This window comes from Cardiocondyla obscurior, linkage group LG03 (genome assembly GCF_019399895.1).
Source record: "Cardiocondyla obscurior isolate alpha-2009 linkage group LG03, Cobs3.1, whole genome shotgun sequence".
Taxonomy (NCBI): domain Eukaryota; kingdom Metazoa; phylum Arthropoda; class Insecta; order Hymenoptera; family Formicidae; genus Cardiocondyla; species Cardiocondyla obscurior.
This window is the reverse complement of record NC_091866.1, coordinates 1860715-1887006: the sequence shown is the minus strand read 5'-3', so window position 1 is coordinate 1887006 and position 26292 is coordinate 1860715. Positions and strand designations below refer to the sequence as shown.

Genomic DNA, 26292 nt, shown 5'->3' with positions numbered 1-26292 from the left:
ATAATTATTTATTTAATATAATTAGTTAACCAATTCGTGGTTCATCTCCGACAACTTTATTTTTTGAAGATAGTCATTAAATAATAAATAGTCACTAGTCAACAAGCTAGTCACTAGTTAAGAAACATATTTAATCTGCGCGATTTAACCACTAGCTGCAAAATCAAATTAACTAAATAAATTTCCACTCGGGTGCTTTTACAATTTTATTGCACACATAGTTAAATTTTTAACTATTAAAAGATGCGATTTTAATATTTCTTATTATATTAAAAAATCAATGTAGAGATTTAATTAGAAAACCACTGAAAAATCGCGATAATAATATGTTTTTTTCGCTTGGTTTACTTTATGTCGCGACAGTCAGCTTAATTTTTATTATTACGTTAGTTTTAATTTTTATTATTTTCTAAATTTTTATTAATATTATTTTTACGCGTGCAATATATGTTTTCCCAAAACTAATTATAAAAAAGTATGTGACTCACCGATCAATGGGCAGCGGCGGAGCTCTGAAGCCATAACAATCCTGTAACATAAAAATAAAAAAAATTAATTGTACATATGCTATAAATAATTTCCATTGTTCAAAAAAATAAAAAATAAATCAAATAAAATCATACGCGTCTCGAATTACTTTTTTTCAATAAAATTGATAACAGTAAAGTTAACAATTATCGAATCGACAAAGCTGATATTTATATATAAAGGGAAAATGATCTTTACCTTGAGGTTGCTCCGCCGATGTACGATGCCTCTTTAAGGCCTCCTCGTCCTCTCAGAGTGGGCCTCTTCGTCCTCTCAGAGTAGGCCTCCTTCATAGCATTGGTCACTCGTGGAAAAGCCGGATAATTTATTAACATCGCGCGACTTTAAATAGCACTTCCGAAATAAGTCCAACGAACCGGCTACGGTTCATTTATTTAATATCTACGCCGACGGCACGTTAGCTTCTCTGAATCTTTATCTAGAATAAAGTTGTACATACTTTGTTAGCAATACGATACAGATAATCGATTATAGAAGTTAAATTATTGTCAGCTAACATCTTACATGTTTCGGCGTGTACTGAGCCTCTCGACCACCGAGCATCACATTCACTAAGGTCAATGTATCGGCATAAACATCGCGTGAGTTACAAACTCCGATTGCGCTGCGTCCGCTGCCGTCTGACGCCCCTTACGCACCTATAACGCATTGTACAAATTTATATCATGCGTATTTCAGTGCTAAATACATCGCGGTTTTCGTTGATCAAATTTAACTTCGACCAAGCTCCGACTAACAATTAACTTTCATTGCTACCAACGACACTTCTACTGGCCGTATGCAAATATTTCACGGTTGGTAAAAATGTTGTTACCAACAATAAAAGTTAATTATGTGCTTGATCAGGGCTTGACCGAAGAAGGCTCAAATTAATGCTTTATAGATTACAATAATCGGCTTGCGGAAGTGAATATCATTAACGTATTAATAAAGACGTAACTTATCTTAGACGTACAAAAAGTGACGATAAATGCTCTGTGTATATCGGGCATGAGTAGGAGAAGGTGATTCGTATCGGATTAAATCTTCGTTCGCCGAAAACTCCGTATTACTTCGGGTACAGACGGAGCGTCCGCTGCGTACGTGCTGCTTGTCTGACTGCCGGCGAAGGAAGAAAGAGAGGGGAGAAAACGTAACTCGCTTGCGGCGTCTCTTCCCTCACCCCACCGCTGCCCTCTCCTGGCTTCCACCCGCATCGCTCCTGTAACGCGTTGTACAAATAAATTTATACTGAATATTATATTCAATATTACCCGTAATATATTACGCATGTTTAACTGTTGGGATATATCGCGGTCCTCGATAATCAAGTTCAACTTCGGCCGAGCTCCGACCGAACTGGCCGACGATTAAATTTCAATGCTGCCAACGACACATCTGCTGGCCGTGTGCAGATATTCCACCGGCCGGCGGAAACGCTGTTAGCAGCAGAAAAAGTTAATCTTGCGCCAGCTTGCTCGGAGCTTGGCCGAAAAAAAAATGCCTAAAAATGAATCGTTACGTTCAAATAATCAGCGCGGAGAGGCGAACATCATTAGCGTACAAATGTCGATGTATCTTACGTTAGAAGTGTTAGAGGCGACGATGGGTGTTCTTCGCGTATCGAGCATGAATAGGAGAAGATAATTCGTACGAAATTAAGTCTTCGTTCGTCGAAAATTGCGTGTAACTTCCGGTACGGACGGAGCGTCTTCTGCTTACGTGCTGCCTGCTTGACCGCCAGACGAAGAAAGAGAGAGAGAGAGAGAGAACGTAGTTCGCCCGCGGCGTCTCTTCCCTCGCTTTACCACTGCCCTCTCCCGTCTCTCGCCCGTACTGTAAAAATAATTATGTGCCGAATATTAATTTCTACGTATCACGAATTTTGAACTAGTGAGTACGTCGCGACACTCACGCGTCGATTAAATCAAGCATTTACACTTTACGTAATCAATCGAAGAAATATACATAATTAAGGTCCGAGTCTACATATTGTTATGTCGTGGACGCGCCTTTAGGTTCGCGATTTTCGCGGACCGAAATACGCGTCTATGGGCGTATCGATATAAATTATACTTCAAGGCGGAGAAGCTTTTAAGGTGCCGTGCAAGATACAATATGTATGGACATACGTGCATCCGCGGTTTATTGCTGAGAGCTATTAAAGGTAAAACAGTTTTCTTTAACGTGTAAGAAGTAAGAGCGAATAACGGGCATAAGAAGCGCGTACTGTGATGTCTATGTAGTAGAATGAAAAAAATGACAGCCGAGTATGTGATGCGAGACAAAAAGGCGCGGAATCTCTTATTTGCCGTTTACGGCTTTATGTAAGTCGGGGAAATTAATCAGGCACTCGTATATTGAATAATTCAGTGAGACCGTAATGACGGTGCGGCCCCTCCTTCCCTTAAAAAAGATAAAGGCCGCTTCTTTATTGTTGGAAAATAGGCCGGTCTCCCCGAGAAGGGTAACGAGAGATTGATCGGAAATTTCGGGTATAGCTAGCAACGCCGACCCTCCGACCTCGGTGATAGATACGCTTTTAATATATAGGGGTTGAACCGGCACCTCGTCGATGACGAAGGGGGGAGGCGCGCGGAAGCGGGGTAGGCAAACGATCGTCCCGAAGAGAGGAAAAGAGAATAAATGCGACGAGTGTCGGGACGGCGAGCGAGCGTTATCATAATGTTGTTACAGACCTCCGCCGATGGGAACACGACCACCAGCGTTTTATCTTTCATGGCGACGAAGGCGGACGCGGGCAGGCACTTGTCGTGTCAGGCTGAAAATCGAATCATGGGAACCGCGGCGATAGAGGACGGCTGGGTACTCCAGATACAATGTAAGCTCATAAACGGCGACGGCCTCCGAATCCGGCCACGCGCCTTCTCCCCAGCCGGGTCCTTCCCTTATTTATTCAGACGCCGGGTACCCGGTCGATTTTGACGGTTTATCGAAGGTCGTGATTCGCAGACACGCCGGAGACGCAGATCCAGCTCGGCACGTCGCTGAACCCGAACGCCATACGCGAGGGCACGGACGTCTACTTCGACTGCCTCATCCAAGCGGAGCCCTCGGTGTACAAGGTGGAATGGCGGCATCAGGTGAGCATGAGGAATCCTATCCAGAGCGTAGCTTGTAAACGTTCTTTTACGACTTCCGAGCGTTTCCCGAATCCAATATACCCACACGCTCAATAATTTATTGTTACAATTACATTGAAACGAAATGTAAGACGGCACTTTTCTACGATTACATGTTATTGAATGGTAAAAAAAAAAATATATATAAAAATAAAACCAGTTGGCTCAAATGGTCTCGGAAATAAATTTTGCAGTGAGCGTCCGGAGGACGAGGTTCGAAGTTACAGAAACGGTTATCTCGTATCCGTTTCCTCTTTCGTTTCATCTCATTTTCTGCGCTGCAAAATTGTCATTAATCAATCTTGAAGATGCGCAACAATGTTCGCAGCGATACGTTTGCGCTCATCGGAAAGTTCGACAACCCGGGTGTCGTAAACAGATTGGTCTCTCCCCGGCTAACAAGCTCGATTATGCCCGCGCTCGCTCGCGCGAAAACATCGGCTTACGTTAAGGCGCCGAATGCAAACTTCGGGTGCATCGCTCGGAGCATCAAACTTTTATAATAACTTTACCATCACCCCTCGTCTCCGAGATTGTACGACCGCGATTCACTCGCGTGCGCACATACACGTGGAAAGTAATCCCCGCGCTAGATACAACCGGGGAGGGTTCAATCTGCCGAGCGGAGACGTCAATTACCGTGTTTCTTTCAGAGCAAGGCACTCCATCACAACATCACACAGGGTATCATAATCAGCAACCAGAGCCTGGTGCTGCAGGGGGTCGATCGCAAAAGCGCGGGCAATTACACGTGCGTGGGATACAACACCGAGGGCGATGGCGAGAGCTCGCCCTTTTATCTGAACGTGATGTGTACGTATTCTCACATTCGCAAAATTAGTAGCAGAGCACCGAACAGGTTAAACGTCTCGCACGGTGAAAATTTTACTTGTCGTCGAGGCGCATAAATTACAATATTTGTAATAAATTAAATTAAAATTAAATTTATAAGATTTTAGTTTAATTTATTAATTAATATTTTATTTGAATTTACTTTTGCTAGTCCAACAAAACAAACTTAAAGTTTTTCTTAAAGATATACTAATATCGAGTTAGTGCATAGCGATTTAAATTACTCTGATTGTTATAATCCTAAGTATAGTATTACATCCTAGCATTTAAAGTGATAATTCAAATTATTTGTTACAATTCAATTTATTACAAAACGTGCATAGATGTTAATGCTTATTGATTTTAATCTGTTACGCGGATTAGTATAATCCTAATATAGTACTAAACCCTCTCGATACAGCGGAGTAATAGTTCAGATTATTTATTGCGCTAAGAATAGGAATGGTAACGAAACGACGGCGGCGCAGACCGCGCAAGCATATACGTTCGATCGGCTTTAATTAATAATGATTGTAATGAGCAAAGATTAGGCGCCCACGTTAATTCTCACTATAAAATTTTAATTCCTGGTTTATACCTATACGTCCCTTTCCGCGAATTGCGTGTGCAATATTATCAGGACACCCAGCTGTTTATCCGTTTGCGCGCAGATTATCGGACCCAGATATCGAAATGTTTCGAATCGCGGCAGTTTTGTTAATCAATATTCGAATTTATCTGAAAGATCCGAGTCAGCTATGAAATGTAAAGCGTATTACCGTGAATCTCGCGAATATTGAATATAGAAATCCACGGCTAAAAATTGCAATAAGCGTATTATTAGCACACCGTTCGTGTATGGTCGGTCGTAAGAGAAAATAATAAAAGGGTTAAACGGATTTGAAAAATATTTAATTTAAGTAAAAACAAAATTATTTAATCCCGAAAATTAAAATGTGTGTACATTTATTTAAAAAAAAAAAGGTTTTTTTTGAATCGGAGCTGAATTTTTAACGTGATTTTTTCGTTAACTACCCTATTGTTACTTTAAAATTATTTTTAGCGTTAGAATTAAAATACTTATGCAAATTGAGCATTGTTCGTTTAAGTCGGTAACTGGAGCTTTTCACGTTCGAAAGAAGAAATTATACGAATATTTTAAAGACATAATTTATGGCTGAATCATCGAGATAGAAAAGAATCCGAGAGTTTTCAAATAATATTTTCAACATGAAATTGAACGAAATTATCTTAGTATTTTTCCGATAATTGGAATTAACGAAAATAAAATAGCGAGAATGTTGTTATACATTCTGTTACTGGTTAATGAAACGGTTTCTTCTGTTAGATGTCACTTCGAGATGCATCGCGTAATTATCGGTTAATTAAATTATTTTCGACGGTGTCTGTCATAATAACGTAAGAAATTCACGCGGTCCAGAAACATCGCTTCGCCCTTCAATTATTCACCATTCGACTTTTGTTCCTTCACAGTCGCGCCCACGTGCAAACCGAATCAGACGAAGGTCCACGGCGTGGCGAAACAGGAGAAGGCGAATATATCCTGCCAAGTGGATGCAAATCCGCCGGAAGTGCAATTCAAGTGGACCTTCAATAACTCTGCCGAGAGTATCGACGTTTCGGCCGGCCATATCGCGGGGGCCGGCACGTCCTCCATCGTCTCGTACACGCCGCTGACGGAATTGGATTATGGAACGCTGCTCTGCTGGGCCAGCAATCACATCGGGCAACAACAAGTGCCCTGCGTATACCACATCATCCCAGCGGGTAAGAGACACCCTCTCATGTCCGTGTATCGCGGCAATTCGCGAAAACGCAGCCGTGACACGTGGATTTTTCGATCCGGAAGATGAATGGATCGCAGCGAGTTCGCGCGACGTGGCATAACAAAATTATGCACATTTTGCAAAGAAATCGATGGGCGATACTGCTCGCTAACTCGATTCGGTTCGTCTTTAATTTATGACCGCCCGGGAGCTCGACTAGACAGGTAAAAAAAAAATTGAGAGAGATTTATTTTCGAAAAAGTGAACTAGAACTAATCGGGATCACGCCTGCATTTCGCCGGTTAAGAATTCATGCCTGCACGAGTCCTTTTATTCTGCACTGGATTCTTGTAAATTAGTGAGATGTGTAATAATGAACTAATGGGTTTCGTTCGGCACATTTAAATCTTTTGGAAGTCGCGGCCTTGTGCTAATTTTCGTTTCCAGTTTCCGGGAGTCTCGCATTTGCGTAATTGAATAACTAATTCGAGTCTTATTGTTAGGGCGAAATTAGAAAGACGTGGTGTGTGCCGTTTTAATAAGATCATTTCAATTACGCGAAACTCCGGAGGCGCGTACCATAATGAGTTGCAATTCGTATTGTTATAATATTATTAACAACGTAAACTAGATAGCGCGGTGATGAAGCGATTTATTTACGAATATTAAGTCTTCGAATTGTAGATCAAAATTAAGAAATTTTTAATCTCTCTCTCCTTTTCTCTCTTTCTCTCTCTCTTCTTACGTTTGCAACGCAAATGAGATAGTTCTCCTTAATTTTTTAAACAAATCATTACTATGAACAAATCTGATACTGTTTTTTTTTAATTTAAATTCTTAAAAAAAATATATAAGCCGAATGGTTTTATTCTCGCAGCATTGGCATCCTTGTTATTCTCATGTCCGTGTTTCCAGCGGCGTATCGATGCTCGAGTTACCAATTAATTGCGACTCGCGGATCGTGCTATCGAATTGCTCCACAAAGAAAACGCGCGTACGCGAGCACAAGGATGCGCGCATTCCGGACATAAAGGAAAACGGCCCTTGCTCCTCCCATGCCACCGTGGAAAAAGAAAAAAAAATGGGGGAGGGGAAAGGAAACAACCCCCGAATCTGACGCCGCGTGAGTAAAAAGAGGACATCGCGCGAGATGGTAGCAGGTGTCCGGCGCGCTATGATTTTTCAGCGGCCATAAACGCGAGTACAGCTCGGCATATTCCCGCTTATTTCCTTTTCTTTATTTCCCGTCGCCCCTCCGCAACGCAATATGCCGTTATCATTTCGTTCGCGCCCTTTTACCCGGCTTTTACGAGCCGCGAAGTGTACCGCCGACTAATGTCCTTGCGGAGGGAAAGAAAAAAAGAAGCCAGCCGGGGTGCCCATATATCTTTACGGCCAACTCGGTTACAAGTGGCCTGCATTACACCGGATCTGTGGGCGAGCTATCACGCCCTGATTCGCGAATATCAACAGCACGCGAAACGATATGTTGCATAACGCTGCTTCATTCCCTCTCCTCAGGCCCGCGCGAGGGTTATACATCATTTCGGGGCGAGAAAAGAACGGGAGCATTGAAAGTTGGGGTAAACTGCAGAAACTGCTGACGCTAAAGAGTTACCGCTCTACTTATGTAATTAGTTTCGCTTAAAATTCAGCGCGCTTTAATACAGCGTAAAAAAGTAGAAATAAACAAACTTCGGGAACTGTGGAGAAGTTATTACGCAATTTTTTTTTTTTTGCTTTTTTTTACATTTTTTTTACATCTGTACTTTTTTTGTTTTTCTCGCCCGTGTAATTTTTTGACTCCGACCATATTTATAGAGCTTCAGAGATCGGGACGGGGAGTACGTTATTTTATTTTTTGAAATAAAAAAATGTAGCTTTCATATTGATTAATCATTTTTAATAAAAGGCGATGGGTCAATTTTTCACGAAATATAGAATTAAAAACACGAGCGGAAAACAATTGTTGCATATTTTTTATTTAATCCGCACCCAAAATTGTTTGCAATCTTAAGAGGCTTTCTCCTGTTACCGGCGCACAAAACGAAAAACGTTTCGGTATTATTATCGTTAATTCGTTTATTTTTACAATACAATTCGCTCGTGCTGAATGAAGCCAAGCAAATATTTTAATCTGTCAAACTGCGAGCAATATTGTTTTTCTAGTTATTTAAAGCGTTGAACGGAAAAGAGAAAGAGAGATTTGCAATCCGATAGTGATTTTCGAACAAAAAAATTGATATAAAGTATTAAAATAGACATCCTACATTTTTCTTACCACTCGGCTCAATTGTACATTCTTTTTTTTTTTATTCTAACGCTTCTCACTCGTTTAATTTTCTTTTGTTATCTGTCTTATCTCTCGCCTAAATAATCGCGGGTGCTCAAAGGTACGTCGATTATCGAAAGGGCGCGCTCGGAGAACTTGAAAGTTACCCGGCGATCTTATCGCGGTCATTACGAGCTGTTACGAGGCAGCGGTTTCGTGCACGTGGTGCATTTTAAAAACTGCAGGCAAACCTTATCCGTGACAGGCCGACCGGACATGGTTCACAACTGCACGACCTCGAACATGTCGACCCACTCGTTTTCCGTGCGGTGCACGGAGGGCTTCAACGGCGGGCTACCACAGTCTTTCTTGCTGGAGGTGCGCGAGAGCAACAGCCAGGAGTTGCGTGTCAACCTGACGTCGCCGGTGCCGCGGTTCAACGTCACTCGCCTCGAGTCCGGAGCCTTTTATCAAGCCTGCATTTACGCGTACAATGACAAGGGCCGCAGCGAGGCGATGGTGGTGCAGGCCATCACCCTGAGGCTACCAGAGAAGCAACTTACGTCCGAGTCGGGTGAGCGAAACCTTCCCTTCAAACCGACAATTAGACCGTTTTCGCATGAACATTCTCTCGGCGAGAGATGCACTTATTTATCCACGTATCGCGATGCACGCGTGCGTTTCGGTTGCGCGAAACTTTGCGCATCGTTCTACGAAATTTCGAAAATACCTGCCGGACACACTATAACGACGGTAACTCCAGAGACTCTCGATATCACCCGAACAAGTTCCGGTGCTCGATTTGCTTGAAAGTTCTGAGGAGGTATTGACTCGAAGGCTATCATATCATTTTATGTGGTATATCCTACACGAGTGCTCTTCAAACCTTTTTACTGGCGACACGGAATTTCTTATCATGGAAAAATCGTCGCGCGGTTGTATCGTTTTCAAAAAAAGAAACGACAAAAATAGAAACGAGATTTATTTCTCGAAAATTAAATTATGAAATTTATTATTTATTATCTAATGAATCATGAATTATTAAAAATGTCAAGCAAATCGCAGAAGAATTATTTCAAGTAAATCTAATTTTTTTTTCTTTTTTTTTCTTAAGAATTCTTCATACCGCGGCGGGTTTTTCTTTTTTATGGCGTAATATCTACAGACGTTCGCCGTCACGCGACATGTTAATTCCAGAAGATCACAGGGGGATTTGGGTAATTACATAAAAAAAAAAAGAAAAAAAATTTCCGTCGATGAAGCGACGCGAGTGAAGAGCCGCTGCCAATTGGCTGAATTGATGAAAAGCTATCGACTCGATATTAATTCGTTGAGCGAGCTGCGCAAAAAGCCCCCCTGGCGCTTTTATGACTCGACGCGAAAAATCGGGTCAGGGATTGGTGATTTAATACTATCGGACAATTTTCCCGCTGTTTGCCTGACGCGATTGTTATCGTAATTTTTAATTCGCCCACTGCCGGAGTCGGCAATCGCGCTTTATATCTCTATTAAAATAAAAACGCGGCCCGCGCGCGCTGCACCTCGGACATTACCCCATTGCGTTTCGATGGGATGTGCAAAGTCAAGCGTGACACCTGTGCTCCGCGCACCTTTCACGTTTTTATAAAAACCCTGCCTATTATGTTACGTTTAACGTTTCGTGTAGTATTAAGCTGCCACAGCGCTATTGTATCGTATAATTCGCTAAAAATTCGACGCCCGGAGTTTAAAGCGTTCGGAAGCGGTTTTTATTAAAAAGACCGTCACTCACGTTAAAGTGCGTGTTTGAAAACTGCTCGCAACAGTTGCAGTCCACCGGGTAACGTAATAAAGTAATCTCTGTTAATTGTGATTACGCGATAATACCGTCTATGATATCAAATTCGACAATTCCGCGCTTGGTATTGATATCTTTCAATTAACGATTTTTTACATGGGCGTTGCAGAACAACCGAGGCAACACGACCATCTGACGCCGATGTTGAGCGTAACAATTGGCGTTGTGATGGCGCTTATTATCGTCGCGATCATAGTGATGGTCGTGCTGCGAATCCAGCATACGCACGTGGAAGAGCAGAACAAGTCGCAGGTGGAGGATCACGCGAAGCAGACAAAGGCCGTCCCCATACAAAGGGAGCTGCGATTCCGCGAGGGATGCAGCCTACTCGCGGACGAGAAGCACCCGAGCAGCCCGTTCAGAAAACTGGACACTAGCGGCGATCTCAGCGAGAGCGATGAGAAGAATCCCGACATCATTCCGCAGCAAATCACCGGTCGGTATCTCGACGATTTCTATGTTGATCCTGAATTCGGCAGTATTAAAAATCGCGTCGTGACAAAATTAAAAAAAAAAAAAAAGAAAAGAAAATAGCAACCGCGAAGATAAAAAATTTTATTTTCAAGAGGAACGCGCAAATTTATATTCGATATGGAACGTCGCGTGCAATTTGCATAAATTATAAAGCGTTGGCAGGCACGCTTTTCCTCAAGATTGAAAGAAAATCACGGCGATAAGACGCCCGCAACACGTTTCGCGCGGGCTGTTTCAGAAATTTTCTCCGTTCGTGTTTACACGCTCGTAAAACTCCGCGGTGAAATTTGGTGGTTGTAAAACTATCGTGAAATTTTTACGCAGGTGACGAACCGTCGGAGTACTTGCGGAAGAGACGTCTGGTATCAACGATCGAAACGTCACCGTCGAGGAGCCTTCTCGAGCACTCAACGGTGACTTCCATCAGCGGGCACAGCAGTTACGTCGGCTACTGCACGATTCGCAACGGCATGCCGCTGCACGAGTTCTCCAACTTGTCAACAAAGCACAAAAGCGTGAGTTTCACCGAGGATTCGATAATGCAAATGTCGTGCATTGCAAATATCTCATAGATATTTGCGGAAACAACACAGTAGCTTACATTGATAACAATCATATCGAAAGGAATCGCTTCTACAATTACATGAAATAATTAAGCTAAATGATATGATAAAATATCTTGTAAGAACATTCTCTTCGATTCTTGCCTCTAAATAATTACGACTTTGCACGATTGATTTCGGTTCGATTAGATACCTGAATGATGAGTGACGCGTTTCAGTTTCAACCGATGGTGGGCGACGTCTACGAGAGCGGCGTTTGTACCCTGCCCAGGCAACACTGGCCCAGCCAGAGTGTTCAATCGATGTCGATGACAATGAGTCCTCCGATGTTGTACACCAGTCTGGGCGTCGTCGCCAGAACCTGTCCAAGCGGTACGTTGCCGACGAAGGATTGCGATGCACGAGTGCCCGGGCAATGCTGCCCGACGGTCCAGGCGCAGAAGGACGTGACGATAGGCACGCCGGTGGTGATGGCCAAGAGGGAAAGCTCTGTGTGACCCTACCCTCAGCACGGGGCCTGTACCTGCAGCGTGAGCGAACTGCTGTGAGTCACGCCGTCGTTGATCTGCGAGACAGCCGCGGATCCCGGGCCACGCGAACGTCCAGGACACGTTCAAGGGACGTCTGCAGACCGCGCGGAGATTAGAACGTCCCTTAGGAAAACCTAGTTTGATTAAAGTTTGCAGAAGACGTTTTAGACAATTATTATCGCTACGTAGAAGGGAAAGTCAAGGTGATCCTTCTTTCGACGATTCATACAGGGATGATTCCTTTCGCCAAACTGAGACGTCCCTCCTGACGCCTGTGTCGTTCGAGACGGTGCGAGCCGGTTCGAGTTCGACGAGTTTACGTTTCCACTCCATGACAAACGTCACGATTTACGTCTCTCTGTTGAATCAAGTGCCCTTTTTACGCTGAAGAACGACGAACGCCCCGACACCGGTTGGCCCCTGCCGGCTTCTCTCATCTCGTGCGTAGCCTCGTGAACGAGCCCCACGACCGGGCGCCTCATTTACGGTAAAGAGTGAATTTACGAAAGCGTTGGTGCGCGCGCGAGCCCGCCGCACATATTCCTGTACATACCTCGAAACACGGATGATATTTTGTACGAGTCGCGTATATTACCAATTTAATTCCCACTTTTACTATGAACACAACACTTGTACAATTTGTCTAGTCGATGTAAGTATAAATATGTATATGCGTTAAAGTCGCCAAGGAGGCGCCAGACCAGAATAACGTACACTGAGGGGGATGATCATCATCGTCGCGTCATGCCGCGCGCGCGGCGTAATTATTTATAACGCTGACAACGGGTAAACGCGAAAGCGGGACTCTCGCGGCTACGGGAGAGAGGAACGGGAGGCGAAGTTGTCAGAGACATATCGTTTGTATCTCCATCCGCGAGAATCGAGTGCGAAACGAAGCATGCGGAGAGCGGCGAAGTAATGAGACGAAAGGGGAAGAAGGAGGCAGGAGAAATAGATAGGGAAGAAGGAAAAAAAAAAAATGAAAAGAGGAATCCCCGTCGCGCTTTCGTCTCAGTCTGCAGGATTCTGGATTTCACCGTAATATTAAGTATCTCTTGTACAATGTATAAAATAATGACTTCCTTCGAAGTAAATGTACCGAGTATGATGAACGTTGTTTTTTCAAAGTCTTGAATCTTACTCTATATAGGGAGAGAACGCCCCTGAGAGTTGCGCCCTTAAAAAAAAAAAAAAAAATGGTAAAGTAATCGCGATAGCGCTTCTAACATGCCGCCTGTTTTCGACGCTTATGAATCTCGTTGGTACCTTTATTCGGCGGAGGTTCTCGGCTTCTCTGTATCTCGTGTAACTTTTAAAATAATAAAAGAAAGGAGAAGAGAAACGAGAGCTCATCGAAGGGCGCCTCGTCATATCCTCCGTACGATACAAGGATAATCTCGTCGACTGGGGCAACCTGAGTCGCCGGGCATTACCGGGCCTCTCTAATCTGCGAAGGGTAAGATAAAAAAAAAAAAAAAAATTGCAGCCTTCTCGTTAATATCGATTACTGGGCGATGCATTTCAACTCCGTTATGTGAGACGCGCGTTAAAGATCTCTCCTTCTCTCACAAGGCGATAACATTCGCGATTCGCTCCGATCGCAATCTGTGTAGATTGATTTTTCGCGTATGAAATTGCGCTCGGAACACGCGACGATCCTGTTGCGACTGCAAGGACTCATGTGACAATTGGCAATGCACTTTGCACGGCGAAACGAGAAGAGAGATATATCTTTCGATGTTTCCATATTGTACTTAAGTAAGATCGACGTGTATCTAATCGTTCTAGAACTCGATAACGTAATGATAATTAATTTACCGCGAGACGATATATATATATACATATAATTTTTTTTTTACCGAAGTTGTAGCGCATCTCACGCTGGCCGAGGCAGTGGTATCGATCTACTTTTAGTAAACCTAGATCAGGAATTCGAGGCGAGGCTCTCTCAGGTGAGAAAAGTTAACTTCATTTCGTTGCTCTTTTCGCAATTTTAATTATTAAGCGCGATTGTTTGTCTCTTCGTAAGTGAGTTTTGTCCTCGGAGTGGACGGAGTGGCGGTCTCTGTACCTTTCGGTGCGGCCACACCGCCGAGAGTTTCGTTGAGACAGCACAGTATTCGTCTACTAGATTCGCGTCAAATTGACCATAAACGGAATGTAGGTTGTGACTGTTTGCAGTCGCGTCGTCGTTGAAGTTTGTTATACACGTGCTTGCAAATGCAATATGCAAAGGGGACGGTTTCTGCACACGAGCGGAGCGCGTTTCCGCTTGCCGAGGGAAACGACGGTTATTGAGAGAGGATACTTAGGGAATTATTCGATGTGTAAGGAAACGTAGAGAACGGCGGGGTCGAAGGTTTTACGAGCCGTAGAAGCTATCACGGATATTTCCAGAGCGAACACGCCGTTCCCCGAGTTCGCTTGGCCGTTACGTTAATGCGTCGCTCCCGTGAAGATCTATTTAACATTAAAGATGAAATAAATCGTTGATTATTATTATTATTACTGCCATTAATGGAATTGATGTCGGAACATTGTGAGTGTATATTATCGAAGAGAATTTTTAGTAATCGTTGAGACACAGCTGATGCGCGCGTTTCTCCCACCCTCCTCTTACCCCCTTTTTCCCCCCGTATTCCCCTTGTTATAACTTTTGCACAAATAGAAATTGTAACCGTATGCAATGTAAAAGGACGTCGCGGCAAAGAGGTTCTGCGACGACGGGGAAATGTCACAAAGAGAGAGAAAAAAACGTACAATAAAACTCGGATCCGAACTGCCAAAGTTTTTCTATACTTTGTTCGTACATGTGATCACTATATATACGCACTATCCTACGAGAACCATGTGAACTTTTTAATAAATAACAGCAGAATCTTTTGCTAACGAGGCACGATCGTGTGAGGAAGGTTTTACTCGTTCTATTTTATTTTATTTTATTATTATTATTTTTTTTTTCTTTTTGCACATGTGATTGAACCCAAGAAAAGAACAGAAGAAAGTCGAAGACAAACCGTCGATTTTTTCCCCATCTCGCCGATGACAGTTGGCTTTCGGGGGCACGTCTACTTTTCGCTGTCCGGATAACCTGGGGCCTCCCGATGGGGCCACGTCGCGGGGAACACGTCGCGAGGCGTGACGTCGCAGGGCGGTGGCCAGACGTTGTTATCTGCAAAAATGACAAGGGTTGAAGTTGGTCCGCAGCCAGCGCTGAAAGATCAACGTGAGATGTCGGACTTCGCAGACTCCTCGCGCGCCGGACCAGATTAATCTCCACCGCCTCGATCGCGCTCGTATTTTAAGTACCGGCCGGAAACACGACACGCCAAGAGAATACGATCGTTTATTTTCTTTTTTAAGACTAAGAGTGAATTTTCGCACTGTTCTGTACGTACGCGTCACTGCCTGTATACCGTAACATTGAGACCGGACTTGACCAGCCGCCGCTTGTGCGAAGAATTGAAGTTTGTATATGTACTTAGTTTAGGACTATCTCCGACACACAGAGACACACAGACAACACACGAGTCTCATGTACTCCATACCAGAACGTTTTTTTGATATTGTAAATATTCTGAAATAAATAATCGTTTTTATTCAAACGTCGGTTCCTTTTATTATCGCAGCTCTCGGCAGTAAACTTTTTTTTTTTCTTTTTTTTTCCCCCGACGGCCCACGATTTAATCCTGTAAATACGTAATCTTTATTAAACTAGAAATTAACGCACCAACCTGCCAGAGGAGATTTTACCAAATGTTAGGTATAAAATTATCAGCAGAATGCCAGCAGAAATAAAGATATGACGACGTAGATACCGGCGGAATCTGCCGTTTTCCACTAATTTATTATTCCATTTCATTATGCGTACGGCCCCATTTAAATGATTACGGAAACGGCAGAGTTTCCTCGATTTTCACTGACAGCTTGCTGTCAAATTATACTGGCAGACTCTGGCAGGATTCGCGCCCAAGTTGACGCCGCTGAAATCTGCTGATACGACCTGCCGGCCAGTACAGATAACGTTTTGCTTACCGGGTGCGCGTGTAATTTCTCTTACCGTCCCACAGCGCGTTCGGCGACGCGTCTGAATACATTTGCAAATACTCCACGACGGTTTTGAGTGCCGGCGCGCTCACGTTTAAGAGGAACTCGAGGACCGTGCGCTCAGGGAGATACCGGCCCGCTTTGTCTTCCAAGTTTCGTAACGCGTCTTGAGCGTCGATCGACTGTAAAATCGAATGAGACCGACGTTCACGGGGGCGGAACGGGGAAATTCTCCGACCTTACACACCCGGCATGCCGGATTCTGAGTCATCCCTTCGCTCTCGCGAATAATTCTTTGAGGGCCCGTCAGATCTCGATCCGACGTGCTCACAAAGCCCGGGATGCCTCCCTCAGAAATTGCGCACCTTTTCACGCATCGCGTTCGCGATGCACTCGCACAGGGTGTAGACTTTTATTAGACAGTTTGAGACCTGCTTTAGAACGTCGTCCAGCGTGCGAGCCTCCGGCGTTCCCATCAACGTCGGCGGTGTCGCGTAGACGTGCCACCAATCTGAGAAGAACCTCTGCAAAAGCAATATATATTATACATGCTATCCTTTTTTTTTTTTTTTTTTTCTTTATTATTAATTTTATTTTTTAATGGAAATATGCTACCGACCTGATGAACGTGATGGTAGGATGGCAGGGGAATCGCTTTCCCAAATTTGCATTCATCACCGTCCGTGGCGTACACGAGCTCATAGTGCTTGTAAATGATATCTTCCCACGCCTATTGAGAGAGCAAATCTCCGCCTTATTTCCATCTCGCGCTTCGGGAAACAACGACGAGCGAATGGATCGAAAACGAGAGTCGCGAGCACGAAAGAAAAATCCCACAATTGCAGGCTTTGCAATTCAAACAGGCGCTAATTTATTTTAAGTGAAACACTCTGGTACCTCCAGCACGTGGATGTAATGCGTCGGGTAGACGAGAAGGAGTCCTGTGATGAGCATGTCGTCGTAATCTACGCGCAGATCCTGAATAATATCTTCCATTCTCTAGAAAGTGCGACAAAATAAATAGAAAATATTCTTATCGGTCATGTAATTAAAAATAAAATAAGAATGTTGGTAAAAAATAAAGTAAGTATTGTTTCTTTTAACAAAAAAAAAAAAAAAAAAAAAAAAAACTTAAATTATTTCTGATATTTATCCATCACGTTAAGCTTTATTGCCGCCGTAATTTCCCAAGTTGCATTTAATGCCTTTCGCGGTGCGATGAAACGCTCGCGGATCACTACCGGCCGCGATTATGAAAGTCCGAGATGCGTATAATTTACGATACCCACCTTTTGCAGAGCTTCGCGAGACCCGCGGTACTCCCCGAAGTAAACAACTCGCGTAATGTAAGTTTTCTGAAAGAATACGCGACGTACATTTCCAGAGAGAAGCCGCGTAAGTTTCCTTGGCTTTTTAGCGCCGTTTAACATTTAATATTGCACAATGCTAAACGGTTATTTTCCACGTGGAACTCTTACAACATTGTCGGTGCTATTATTATTACAGCTGTTTTTATTAAAAATTCCTAATTGCAAGTGGGCATAAAGTGGCTCAAACAGTAGCGACTTACGCAGTCGGTGGCGCGAAGATTATATTGCACCACGTCGAAAACGCTCTTTCTCACCGGTTCGGTTAATAACGCCATTAGCTCTCAACATATATTCACCGGTGACACATTAACGCGCGTTAATTACGCGATATTCTATCAATTCTGTTTCCCGTTTGGAAACGTTAAATCCGTGTAACTTCTTTCGGAGACCTTTCACGCGACTTCGACGTGCATTGCGCAATTCAATGACGGAAAGTGATCTGAATGCATCCGACGAATTCAATCCAAATGGCTTTGAAGCTACCTTCGTTTGCTGCAATTTCATATACGCAGTGAATAAAAATATGACATATATTGTACGTACATACACATTCTTATTTACCGCCGCAGAAAATTAAGTCCACGCACCGCGAGTTGTTTTCGTGGTGAGTCAATTGACATTCCTCGAACAGAGAAACGATTGATGTATGCGCACGTCAAATAAAAAATAGTCCAAATAATTCGTTTCCAATCAGACCTCTAAAAATATATTTATCAGCAATTACTACACTGTAATAAAAGATTGTTTTCGCACACGAGAGATCCATGTTAATTTAATTGATTCGTAAAATTAATCGACATATCCCTAATTAAAGAAAAAAAAACAAAACAAAAAATAAAGAAAAAAAAAAATTTGTGACACGCATTGTACATAAGCGAAAATAAATGTCGCACAGTCTCGTAAGAGATATGCGTTATCACAATCGAGCTAAAATCAGTATCGACATGTGTTATCGTACTTACGCTAAGTACCATGCTTATTTCTAAATCACATTACTAGATCACGGACGACTCCAGAGCTATTTCTTTGCTACGATCGGCAGCAACGGTGGTGTCGGTTCGCTTGGATTTCCTAGCCACACGGATTTGCTAAAGCGTCCCTTTATAACGGGCGCTTGCCACTTGTTACTGCACACGACGGTAGTGGTCGGCTTCTCCGCCGTGACCGTGGCTATGCTTACAGTCCTGAAACGGTAACAGAGATTAGTTAAGAGCAGGCGAGTGGAAAAAAAAAATGCGCTGACACTAACAAAATAAGTCCGTCATTTAGCAAATTGAAATGGGAACGTTTATAAAACATCATTAAAAAAAGCAAAATCACGAATATTTCCCATTGCACACATATCGTGGAAAAAAAGCGGTACATTTCATACTTTGGCAGAACAGGGGGGAGAAAATGAAGAGATACTCGTGATGCAAACAGTATTTATTAATGGAAAATGTATTACAAGTCTTTTTAAACGCCTTTTATATTATAGAGTAAATTTACGAAAAAAATAACTTCTCAAAATTTAAATATGTATTATGACATACGCTATATCATATCCTCCACCCATATCCTCGAAAGTCATCTGTATATTTTATACTATGTACGAACTATTTTGTGTGGTCAATGTTGCAACAGTTTAAACAATAAAACAATAATTCCAATGAAATAAAAGTGATAGGTGTGGTCATACTAGTGCAATATTTGAGGTTGTTTATAAGTCAGAGCGATTAATTCCATATTTCCAACTTTTTTTTTAATGTTAGTGCTAAAGCACTTTATTGATGGTTTAACTTTCTATATTTAAAATAAACTTTCCATATTTTAATTTGCGGAATTAATCGATTTAGCAAACAAACAACTCATTTATCACAGAATACACACACGTGTAATTGTTTTAGTAAACAAATCTAAAAGGCACGATAAAAATAATTATCTCCTTTCTCGAAAGAAGAAACGTACTGATTTAATTGTTGCTTCTTTTTTGCGTTGATGTGTTCTCTCGCTTACCTTACTTTGTGCTGCGAGAGCAAATATATCAAGAAATTGTAGTTTAACAACTTCTAAGCGATAAGTTATCGTGCTTTGGCTCCAACGAAGATTAAATCAATCGCTAAAAGCTAAAGTGGCGCGTGTAGTGTGCGCTTTGCAACGTCCAGCAAATTATAAATATAAAAATTAAAATAAAGATGGATGGAGAACATAGATGAATCACAAGTTTCGTGACAACGATAGTGCGTTTCCTATTTGCTATCTAACAAAAACTGGCACGTCAATATACACAAAATAATTCACGATATACTATTCTGTAAATTTTCGTGATGATCTATTTCTAAAAAAAAATTGATTAGATCCTCTAATGCCAAGGTACTTGACTTGGGTGACTGATGGTACCCAGTTTGTAGTACCTGGTGGTAGACGGCATCTGTTGAGCAGGCGTAGACGAACTCGGCGGGGTTGCCACTATGGGAGTTTCAGCACCCTGAGCTGGAATGCCATCTCCCTTAAGGACAGAGATGCATTTCCAATGGTTAATGAAATTGTCCTTCCACAAACGGACGCAGCCGTCGTCGCCGGAACTCGCTAAAATTGTTCCCATGCAGTTCCAGCTGACACGCCAAACGGTACAGTAATGATCGTCGAACTGGGCAACCACATTTGTTTCAAAATGGGACACACCAGTCTGTGTACTCTCCCTGAAAAAAAAAAAAAAAATCCAACATACTCGTACCTTTCAATCTGAATTTCTTTCGATACTCTTGAACCATTGTTACTTACTCTGTCGGTTTTAAAGTAACTATTCTTACATCCTTTGTGGCTATGGCTAACGTGTGGAAATTTCTGCCTAGATTAGGTGCAAATGCAATGTCGTAAACGGCATCTGTAATGCTCGACAGGGTTTCAGCCTTGACCCAACGTCTACTGTTCTCTGAATATTCGTAAATAAAGATTTTTGCTCCAAGTGTAGGATTAGGATCATCGCTACCGACTGCTATCATGGGAGGATGCAATCTAAAACACATATTTTATTTATCTTGTTCCTTAGATAATTAAACATAATTTTAAAAAATAAAGAAAGGTAATCGTGCATTTACCTCGAGAGAGATGGATTCCACGAAAGGCAACTACACGAAAGTTTGCAGTTTATATCGTGTTGTAACGTCCATTGACTCAAATTCATAATATCTGGTGCCTCATATATCCGAATAAATCCATCTGCGCTACAAGTGGCCAGCAGAAGGCCCAATGTCTTTGGTGCAAACTTAACATCTGTGACAGAGGTACGCGAGTCAACTAAATTAGTTCTTTTAATCCAATGCTTACTCCCCCGTGCTTCTGGTCCAGAACCTTCGCCCGCTGTAAAAAAAAAAAAAGGCATGAGCTTAAAAGTACAAAAGAATTAATAAACTGAGGTCTCTAGACTGTACCAATCTCTTCCCAAACTGCGGCGGTACGATCAAATGAGCAAGTAGCAAGTACTTGGCCAAATTCCGGATGGGCCCAGGTGACCTTCCATACCGAGCCACTGTGTGCCTTCCAGGAAGCAGTCAAGTGCCAATTTCCGTGTTCATCTTCATCCCAAACCTGCAACATTTTTATTTATGTAAAAAATTGCGCATATTGATACAGACTCGTCGTCAGACAATTCTAAATAAAATATCCAGTATCTATACATGCGACTTAGTGGCTGGAATAAAGAAACGGAGGAAAAAAATTGGATTTACATACAATGCGCGTCTTGGTTTACCTTTACAAATTGATCACTGGAACAGGTCGCCATTCGTTCCCCATAGTAATCGTAGGCGATGTCGTGGATGAGATCTTTGTGCTCCGCGTTGATGCTGTGCGCCTCGTACATCGCGAATGTAATTAATGCCGCGTGACGGCAACTCGCGCGCGAGATTGTTTACCAAACGCGCCACGCGCTAAAGGTTATGATTCAATGTGCGTCGTGTCCATCCGTGTCGGCGTTTGACGGAAGTGTGCGTGTGAAAACTAAGTGAACAGTGGTGACATCTTTTCACCGATTTATAAAACTAATTTTTTCTTTTAAATTAAATTAAAAATATTAATTTAATATTTTTTCAATTATTTTAAAAATATTAACTTTATTGAATATTTTATATATTAAATTAAATATTGATTTTCTTTTATTACGCCTCGCAAATATTTATATTACATGTTAAAACGTAAACTATTATTTATAAATTAAATTAATATTCTTAACACGAAGTTTTCGATTTTTAAACGAAAATGTAACCTTTATTTTTTTTCTTTTCTTTTTTTTTTAATTAAACGTAATTGGAAATTAATTAATAGAAATAAAATAAAAAAATTTGATTTTAATTTATAATGCAATATTATTAATTAAATTATTTTCAATTAAATTAATATTAAAATCGGATATCGTAATCATTATTTTTGCGTTACTGTTTAATTTATTTTAAATATTACACATTAATAAATTAAAAGGTCGCATTATAAAAAAATTTTCAGGGCAGCTAACCGGTGCGGCATAGTGCGAAAGTCGCCTGCCTGGCCGAAGGAGGTTTCGAATAACACTTTGACCCGTTCATGTGGTGTCCGTTATCCGAGACTATCTCATTCTCGTGCAATTGCAGATGCAAACGTATTCCATGGTCGCCCCGTCCGATCGCCAGCGTGCGCGATCAGGTGTATCGCGATAATGACCAGGACGTTTTCGCGGATCTCGAACAATAGCACCGAACGAGCCATCATTATCGCATGGCAACAGTGATTATCACGAAATCCCAGTATAGGTAACGATCCGTCATTACAAATTTAACCGCGTAATAACATATATAAAAAACAAAGTGTACGCACTTTGAATTTAATTTGCTATTTTCTCTGCCGTTTGCGTTAAACTTTCGAACGCCAAAACGTTTAGAAATATTTTTTTATATTACATTTCAGTTCATTATTTATTTAAATAATATTAATGACTTTTTAAAGGAAAAGCTCTTTATTAGTGAATACGTGTTAAAAAAAGAAAGAGTTTGTATTTAAATAAATCCTTGTCGCGATAACCTAAAAAGATCCCGGCGCGAAGTAATATTAAAAGAAATTCCCTCAAATATTAATACATCGGGAAGAGAGGCACTGGGTCCTAGCATCACCATCACCCACTCACCCTTTATCGCATTTCCGGGCTGTATTATGTCTAGGGTACTTCCATACGGTGTAAATAAATACTCCCTATCGTGGAGTGTCATCAGGCACTTCGGTCAGTCGTCTTGTGTGTGAGATACGACACTTCGCGCCTTCGAGTCGGCGCCGAGATCGAGCCGTGAGAAGTTTCTTTCTGTCCCGGGCCGGTTGCTTCGTTCTAAAAAAGAAAAAATAGTTCTGTTAAAATTGAAACTTTGACATTTTCTCTGCGACAAATCGAACTTCTTGCAACGTTTTATTATTTCTTTTTTCTTTTTGCACAGTGACCGTTAGATTAGGTGCGAAAGTGATCGCGGTGTGTCGGAGGTAAAAATAATTAATGATTGAGAATTATCTTCGGCGGTGAAGCTGGTAGAATTTGTCCGGGTCTTTTTCCCCTGCAAAAACATGCACGTCGTGCTGTCGGTAAACAGAGTGTAAGAACTTTGCAAAATACCGCTGCAAGTATTATGCTCCGTTTATCCACAGTAAGGCGCGACATAATCGTCCAGCTGGAGAAAAGATTTTCCGTGCTACGCTCTTCGCGGATCCCATATTCCAGCATAACATAGCCGTGTCGTTACGAGGCATTATGCTAGAATATAGGTTACCGCGAATATGTGTGCTCGTTCACGTGGTGAAAATTCAGGAGAGAAACAAGGAGGACCAAGAAAGTATTTGCCGAGACATTAATTTAATATTAATATTATTATAGATAGCTGCGCGGAAAATTAGAGTCGCGGAGGCGCCGTTCGCTTTCCGTTTGCGGGACTGAAAAAAAAATTGCGTGCCTCAATCGTTTCGATCAACCGGTGATTAGCCATCGTTTCGATTGCGCCTGCAGCATCTCGTTCGGTTAACTCGTAATAGAGAAACGTTTCACTCGACGGAGATCTCGATGACGCGGCGCAACGTCAAAGAGATCCTCTCCCGACTCGCCGAATTATCAATCCGCGACCTCGTTGCATTTTTTTTTTTACGCGCTGTCAGTCGTCGTCGATAGCGATGCAATTTGCATGAGGAACACGCCGAGGGAATGATCCATTTCGCGGTGACGTTCTTCATCAAGTCGAGACCGTGATTCTTTCCTGCGATCGCACAACAGGAAGGCAAGAGGAATCGCTTTCGGTAAGTTCGATCGCGCGACGAATTTTTCGAAGCTAATTATCTAAAGTATAAATTATCTCCCAGTAACTGTCGGGCATATTATACTGCGGACTTGTTTTTTTTTCCCCTTGTCGCGCTTATAAATCCTCGGTTTAAATTGATAAAATCGTAGAGTTTGTCATACTATTTTTCAGGTTTTTTTATTCTTTTTTTTTAATTAAAAATTCTCCAATAAGTGAAGCTCAAACTTAATGGTTCGCTGTTTAATATACCAACACGTAAATACGATATTTTGGGTTACGTAAACAGATATAATTTTTGTTATCAGGTAAAAATAGATATTATCACGCTTCAACGTATTGTAACCGATGTCGTTAAATTAACTCCTCGCGGTGATTGCAGGGAAGCAGCATCTGCAATCGTTGCCGGCCGTAAATCCGCGGAAAATTAGAGGAAAATGCGCGTCGCCGTCGTGGGCGCCGGTGTAATAGGAGTAACGAGCGCGTTTGCGGTGAAAAGCGCTTTTCCGAGTTACGACGTCAAGATCTTCGCCAATGAGTTCTCGCCTAACACCACCGGTGACGGAAGTGCTGGTTTATGGAGCCCTTATCTTCTCGGCGACACATCTGCCGAGGATATAATGTGAGTCGATTGTATGTACCCAAAGAAAACGGAAGTAAAGTTGCGCGTTACGCTCAAGAAATCTTTCGAGAAACAGTGACATTAAATTCCCCTCGCGTTTGATCGCTGATATACGCCGCGCGAGTGTGGACGGATCACTCGCGAGGTATTTTATTTAATTAATCTATATGTGCAATAATAAATTGCGTGGGTCTTAGCCGATGGGCCGGCCGCACGTTTCGATGGTTCGAGCAGCTGTGGAAGACCGGATTGTCGTCGGAAACGGGCGTCACTTTGTTACCTGTGACCAATGTCACCTGCGACCACAAAGATGTCGAGATAAAATGGAAAAAGCTCGTCTATGGCTTCCGGAATTTAAGCAAAAAGGAACTGGAACGTCTGAGTGACGAGCACAGGTCTAATTACACGTACGTTTTTTTTTTTAACACGTCTTAAAATTACCTCGTAAATTGCCGGACTTACCAAGCCGCCTTGATATTATTTTAAGCGTTCGCCCTTCTGAACGAACTGTTTTATCTCATCGTTTACCGAGATTCAGAGTTAATTGATTTCAGGCAAGGCTACCGCTTTATAAGTTACACCGCCGAACCGGTTATGCTGCTGCCGTGGCTTATGAAAAAATTCGTCGCATTGGGCGGCAGGGTGGAGACGAGGAATATTAAAATGTTGCACCAATTAGCCGAGGAAGGGTACAATCTAATAATAAACTGCAGCGGGCTCGGCGCCCGGGAACTCGTCGCGGATAAAACGGTAGTGCCTATCAGAGGTCAGGTGTACAGGGTAATTGAAACTACGATTTGCATACCTTTTTCCTTTTTCAAATTCGGACTCCGATTCGTTTTGTCATTTGTCACTCGAAATGAATATATTAGGAATAACGTTCTTATAAATTAATTATTCAAATTCCAGCTGTGGCAATTAAAATCAACATCGCTTTTTTTTTTTATCTTAAATACTTTCTCGTTTAGATAAAAACTAATTTAAAGAGATTCGCTTAGGTGAACGCATCTTGGACGATGCAATGTTTGATGAGAAACGACGGCGACGCCTGTAATTACATCATTCCTAAGTATGCAACATAAAAAAATATTTAAAAAAATGCGCATTTTTTGAGAACGATTTTTATCACTTTGTAATATCTGTCCGCAGCGTCAACAACGTTGTGATGGGTGGCACGAATCAGGAAAATGATTTCGTTCGATCCGTTCGTGAGGACGATTCGAAGCACATTTACGACGGATGTATTCGCATGATGCCCTCTCTAAAGGTACTCGGGAGAGATCCATTTATTTTAATTAAAATTAAAATTAAATTAATTACAAATAAAATGACATTAACTCGCGGGATAAAATTAAATTGAAAATTTTATAAATAAAGCATTTTAATTTAAACAAGCGATAATCTCTCTCGTGCTAATTTGCGCTCATAATTCCTGCCGCAGGGGAGTAAAACAATACGCGCATGGGTAGGCTTTCGACCAGGACGACCGCGAGTTCGTCTGGAGTACGAGAGCCTCAGCACGCCCGCGGGAAAAGAGTTCAAGGTAAATTGCCGTAAAATATTATATACCCCGCCGACTATACGGCGAGAAGGGGGTAATATCGAGCTAAACTTTAACGCACCGTCGTCCCAGGCGCCGCTAAACTTTACAGCCGCCTTCTCCCGCTAAACGCGCTTATTTCGTGCCTTACATTTCAGGTGATACACAATTACGGCCACGGCGGAAGTGGCGTGACGCTCAGCTGGGGGTGCGCCGTGGACGTCGTCGCGATGATAAGAAACTTAAAAGTGCCCGAATTAAACTCGAAACTGTAACTCCAGGGACATATAATAAACTTTCATTTTTTTTTCTTATTTTATCCTTCGTGCATTTTTACCCGCATCGTTGCGGGGCGTTTAACCTTGCTCAAACCCACTCCTCTTGCACCATTTCAGGAGAACTGTGTCGTTAAAAATTATATTTTTATTAATTTTTGGGGTTTTTTTTTTTATTTCCTCTTGAAATAG

The 26292-nt window shown here is 42.1% G+C and overlaps 3 protein-coding genes across 6 annotated transcripts in view; 2 read left to right on the top strand and 1 right to left on the bottom strand.

Annotated features, from left to right (window-relative positions):
• LOC139101423 (neural cell adhesion molecule 2) overlaps positions 1-15570 on the top strand; it is a 188342-nt gene extending 172772 nt beyond the window's left edge. Inside the window, exons 7-14 of the mRNA XM_070654559.1 lie at positions 3226-3370; positions 3502-3632; positions 4325-4484; positions 5997-6290; positions 8827-9135; positions 10508-10834; positions 11197-11387; positions 11654-15570. Coding sequence (XP_070510660.1) covers positions 3226-3370; positions 3502-3632; positions 4325-4484; positions 5997-6290; positions 8827-9135; positions 10508-10834; positions 11197-11387; positions 11654-11932 — 1836 coding nt within the window. The 3' untranslated portion in view covers positions 11933-15570. The remainder of the gene's footprint in view (positions 1-3225; positions 3371-3501; positions 3633-4324; positions 4485-5996; positions 6291-8826; positions 9136-10507; positions 10835-11196; positions 11388-11653) is intronic.
• On the bottom strand, positions 14686-21362 carry Nup44a (nuclear pore complex protein Nup44A). 3 transcript variants are annotated; one of them, XR_011545547.1, is made up of 9 exons: positions 21116-21362; positions 20796-20952; positions 20463-20724; positions 20146-20379; positions 19776-20063; positions 18345-18566; positions 16632-18080; positions 16378-16536; positions 14686-15137 (listed from the first exon to the last, which is right to left on the bottom strand). XR_011545547.1 is itself a non-coding variant. In XM_070654560.1 (6 exons), exons 1-6 carry the CDS (start codon positions 21224-21226, stop codon positions 18401-18403), a joined length of 1218 nt encoding a protein of 405 aa, XP_070510661.1. In that variant the 5' UTR covers positions 21227-21362; the 3' UTR covers positions 18062-18400. The 3 variants fall into 3 exon arrangements, 2 of the variants coding, with proteins under 2 accessions (XP_070510661.1, XP_070510662.1); XM_070654560.1 differs by lacking the exons at positions 14686-15137; positions 16378-16536 and having other exon boundaries at positions 18062-18566; XM_070654561.1 differs by lacking the exons at positions 14686-15137; positions 16378-16536; positions 16632-18080; positions 18345-18566 and having other exon boundaries at positions 18793-20063; positions 21116-21358.
• Positions 21363-22662: 1300 nt separating this feature from the next.
• Positions 22663-26139, top strand: LOC139113915 (D-aspartate oxidase-like). Of its 2 annotated transcripts, XM_070675365.1 has the most exons (9): positions 22663-22863; positions 23252-23664; positions 24046-24285; positions 24483-24692; positions 24840-25065; positions 25284-25354; positions 25435-25552; positions 25727-25828; positions 25984-26139. In XM_070675365.1, exons 3-9 carry the CDS (start codon positions 24101-24103, stop codon positions 26098-26100), a joined length of 1029 nt encoding a protein of 342 aa, XP_070531466.1. In that variant the 5' UTR covers positions 22663-22863; positions 23252-23664; positions 24046-24100; the 3' UTR covers positions 26101-26139. The 2 variants fall into 2 exon arrangements, with proteins under 2 accessions (XP_070531466.1, XP_070531465.1); XM_070675364.1 differs by lacking the exon at positions 22663-22863 and having other exon boundaries at positions 22921-23664.
• Positions 26140-26292: the final 153 nt, after the last annotated feature.

Coding starts and splice junctions, on each gene's coding strand:
- Nup44a (XM_070654560.1), bottom strand. CDS start 21,226: ATGTACGAGGCGCACAGCATCAACGCGGAGCACAAAGATCTCATCCAC. Junction 20,953..21,115: donor CCAGTGATCAATTTGTAAAG/GTAAACCAAGAC, acceptor AAAATGTTGCAG/GTTTGGGATGAAGATGAACA. Junction 20,064..20,145: donor GTTACTTTAAAACCGACAGA/GTAAGTAACAAT, acceptor TTTTTTTTTCAG/GGAGAGTACACAGACTGGTG.
- LOC139113915 (XM_070675365.1), top strand. CDS start 24,101: ATGCGCGTCGCCGTCGTGGGCGCCGGTGTAATAGGAGTAACGAGCGCG. Junction 24,693..24,839: donor GAGCACAGGTCTAATTACAC/GTACGTTTTTTT, acceptor AATTGATTTCAG/GCAAGGCTACCGCTTTATAA. Junction 25,355..25,434: donor TGTAATTACATCATTCCTAA/GTATGCAACATA, acceptor ATCTGTCCGCAG/CGTCAACAACGTTGTGATGG.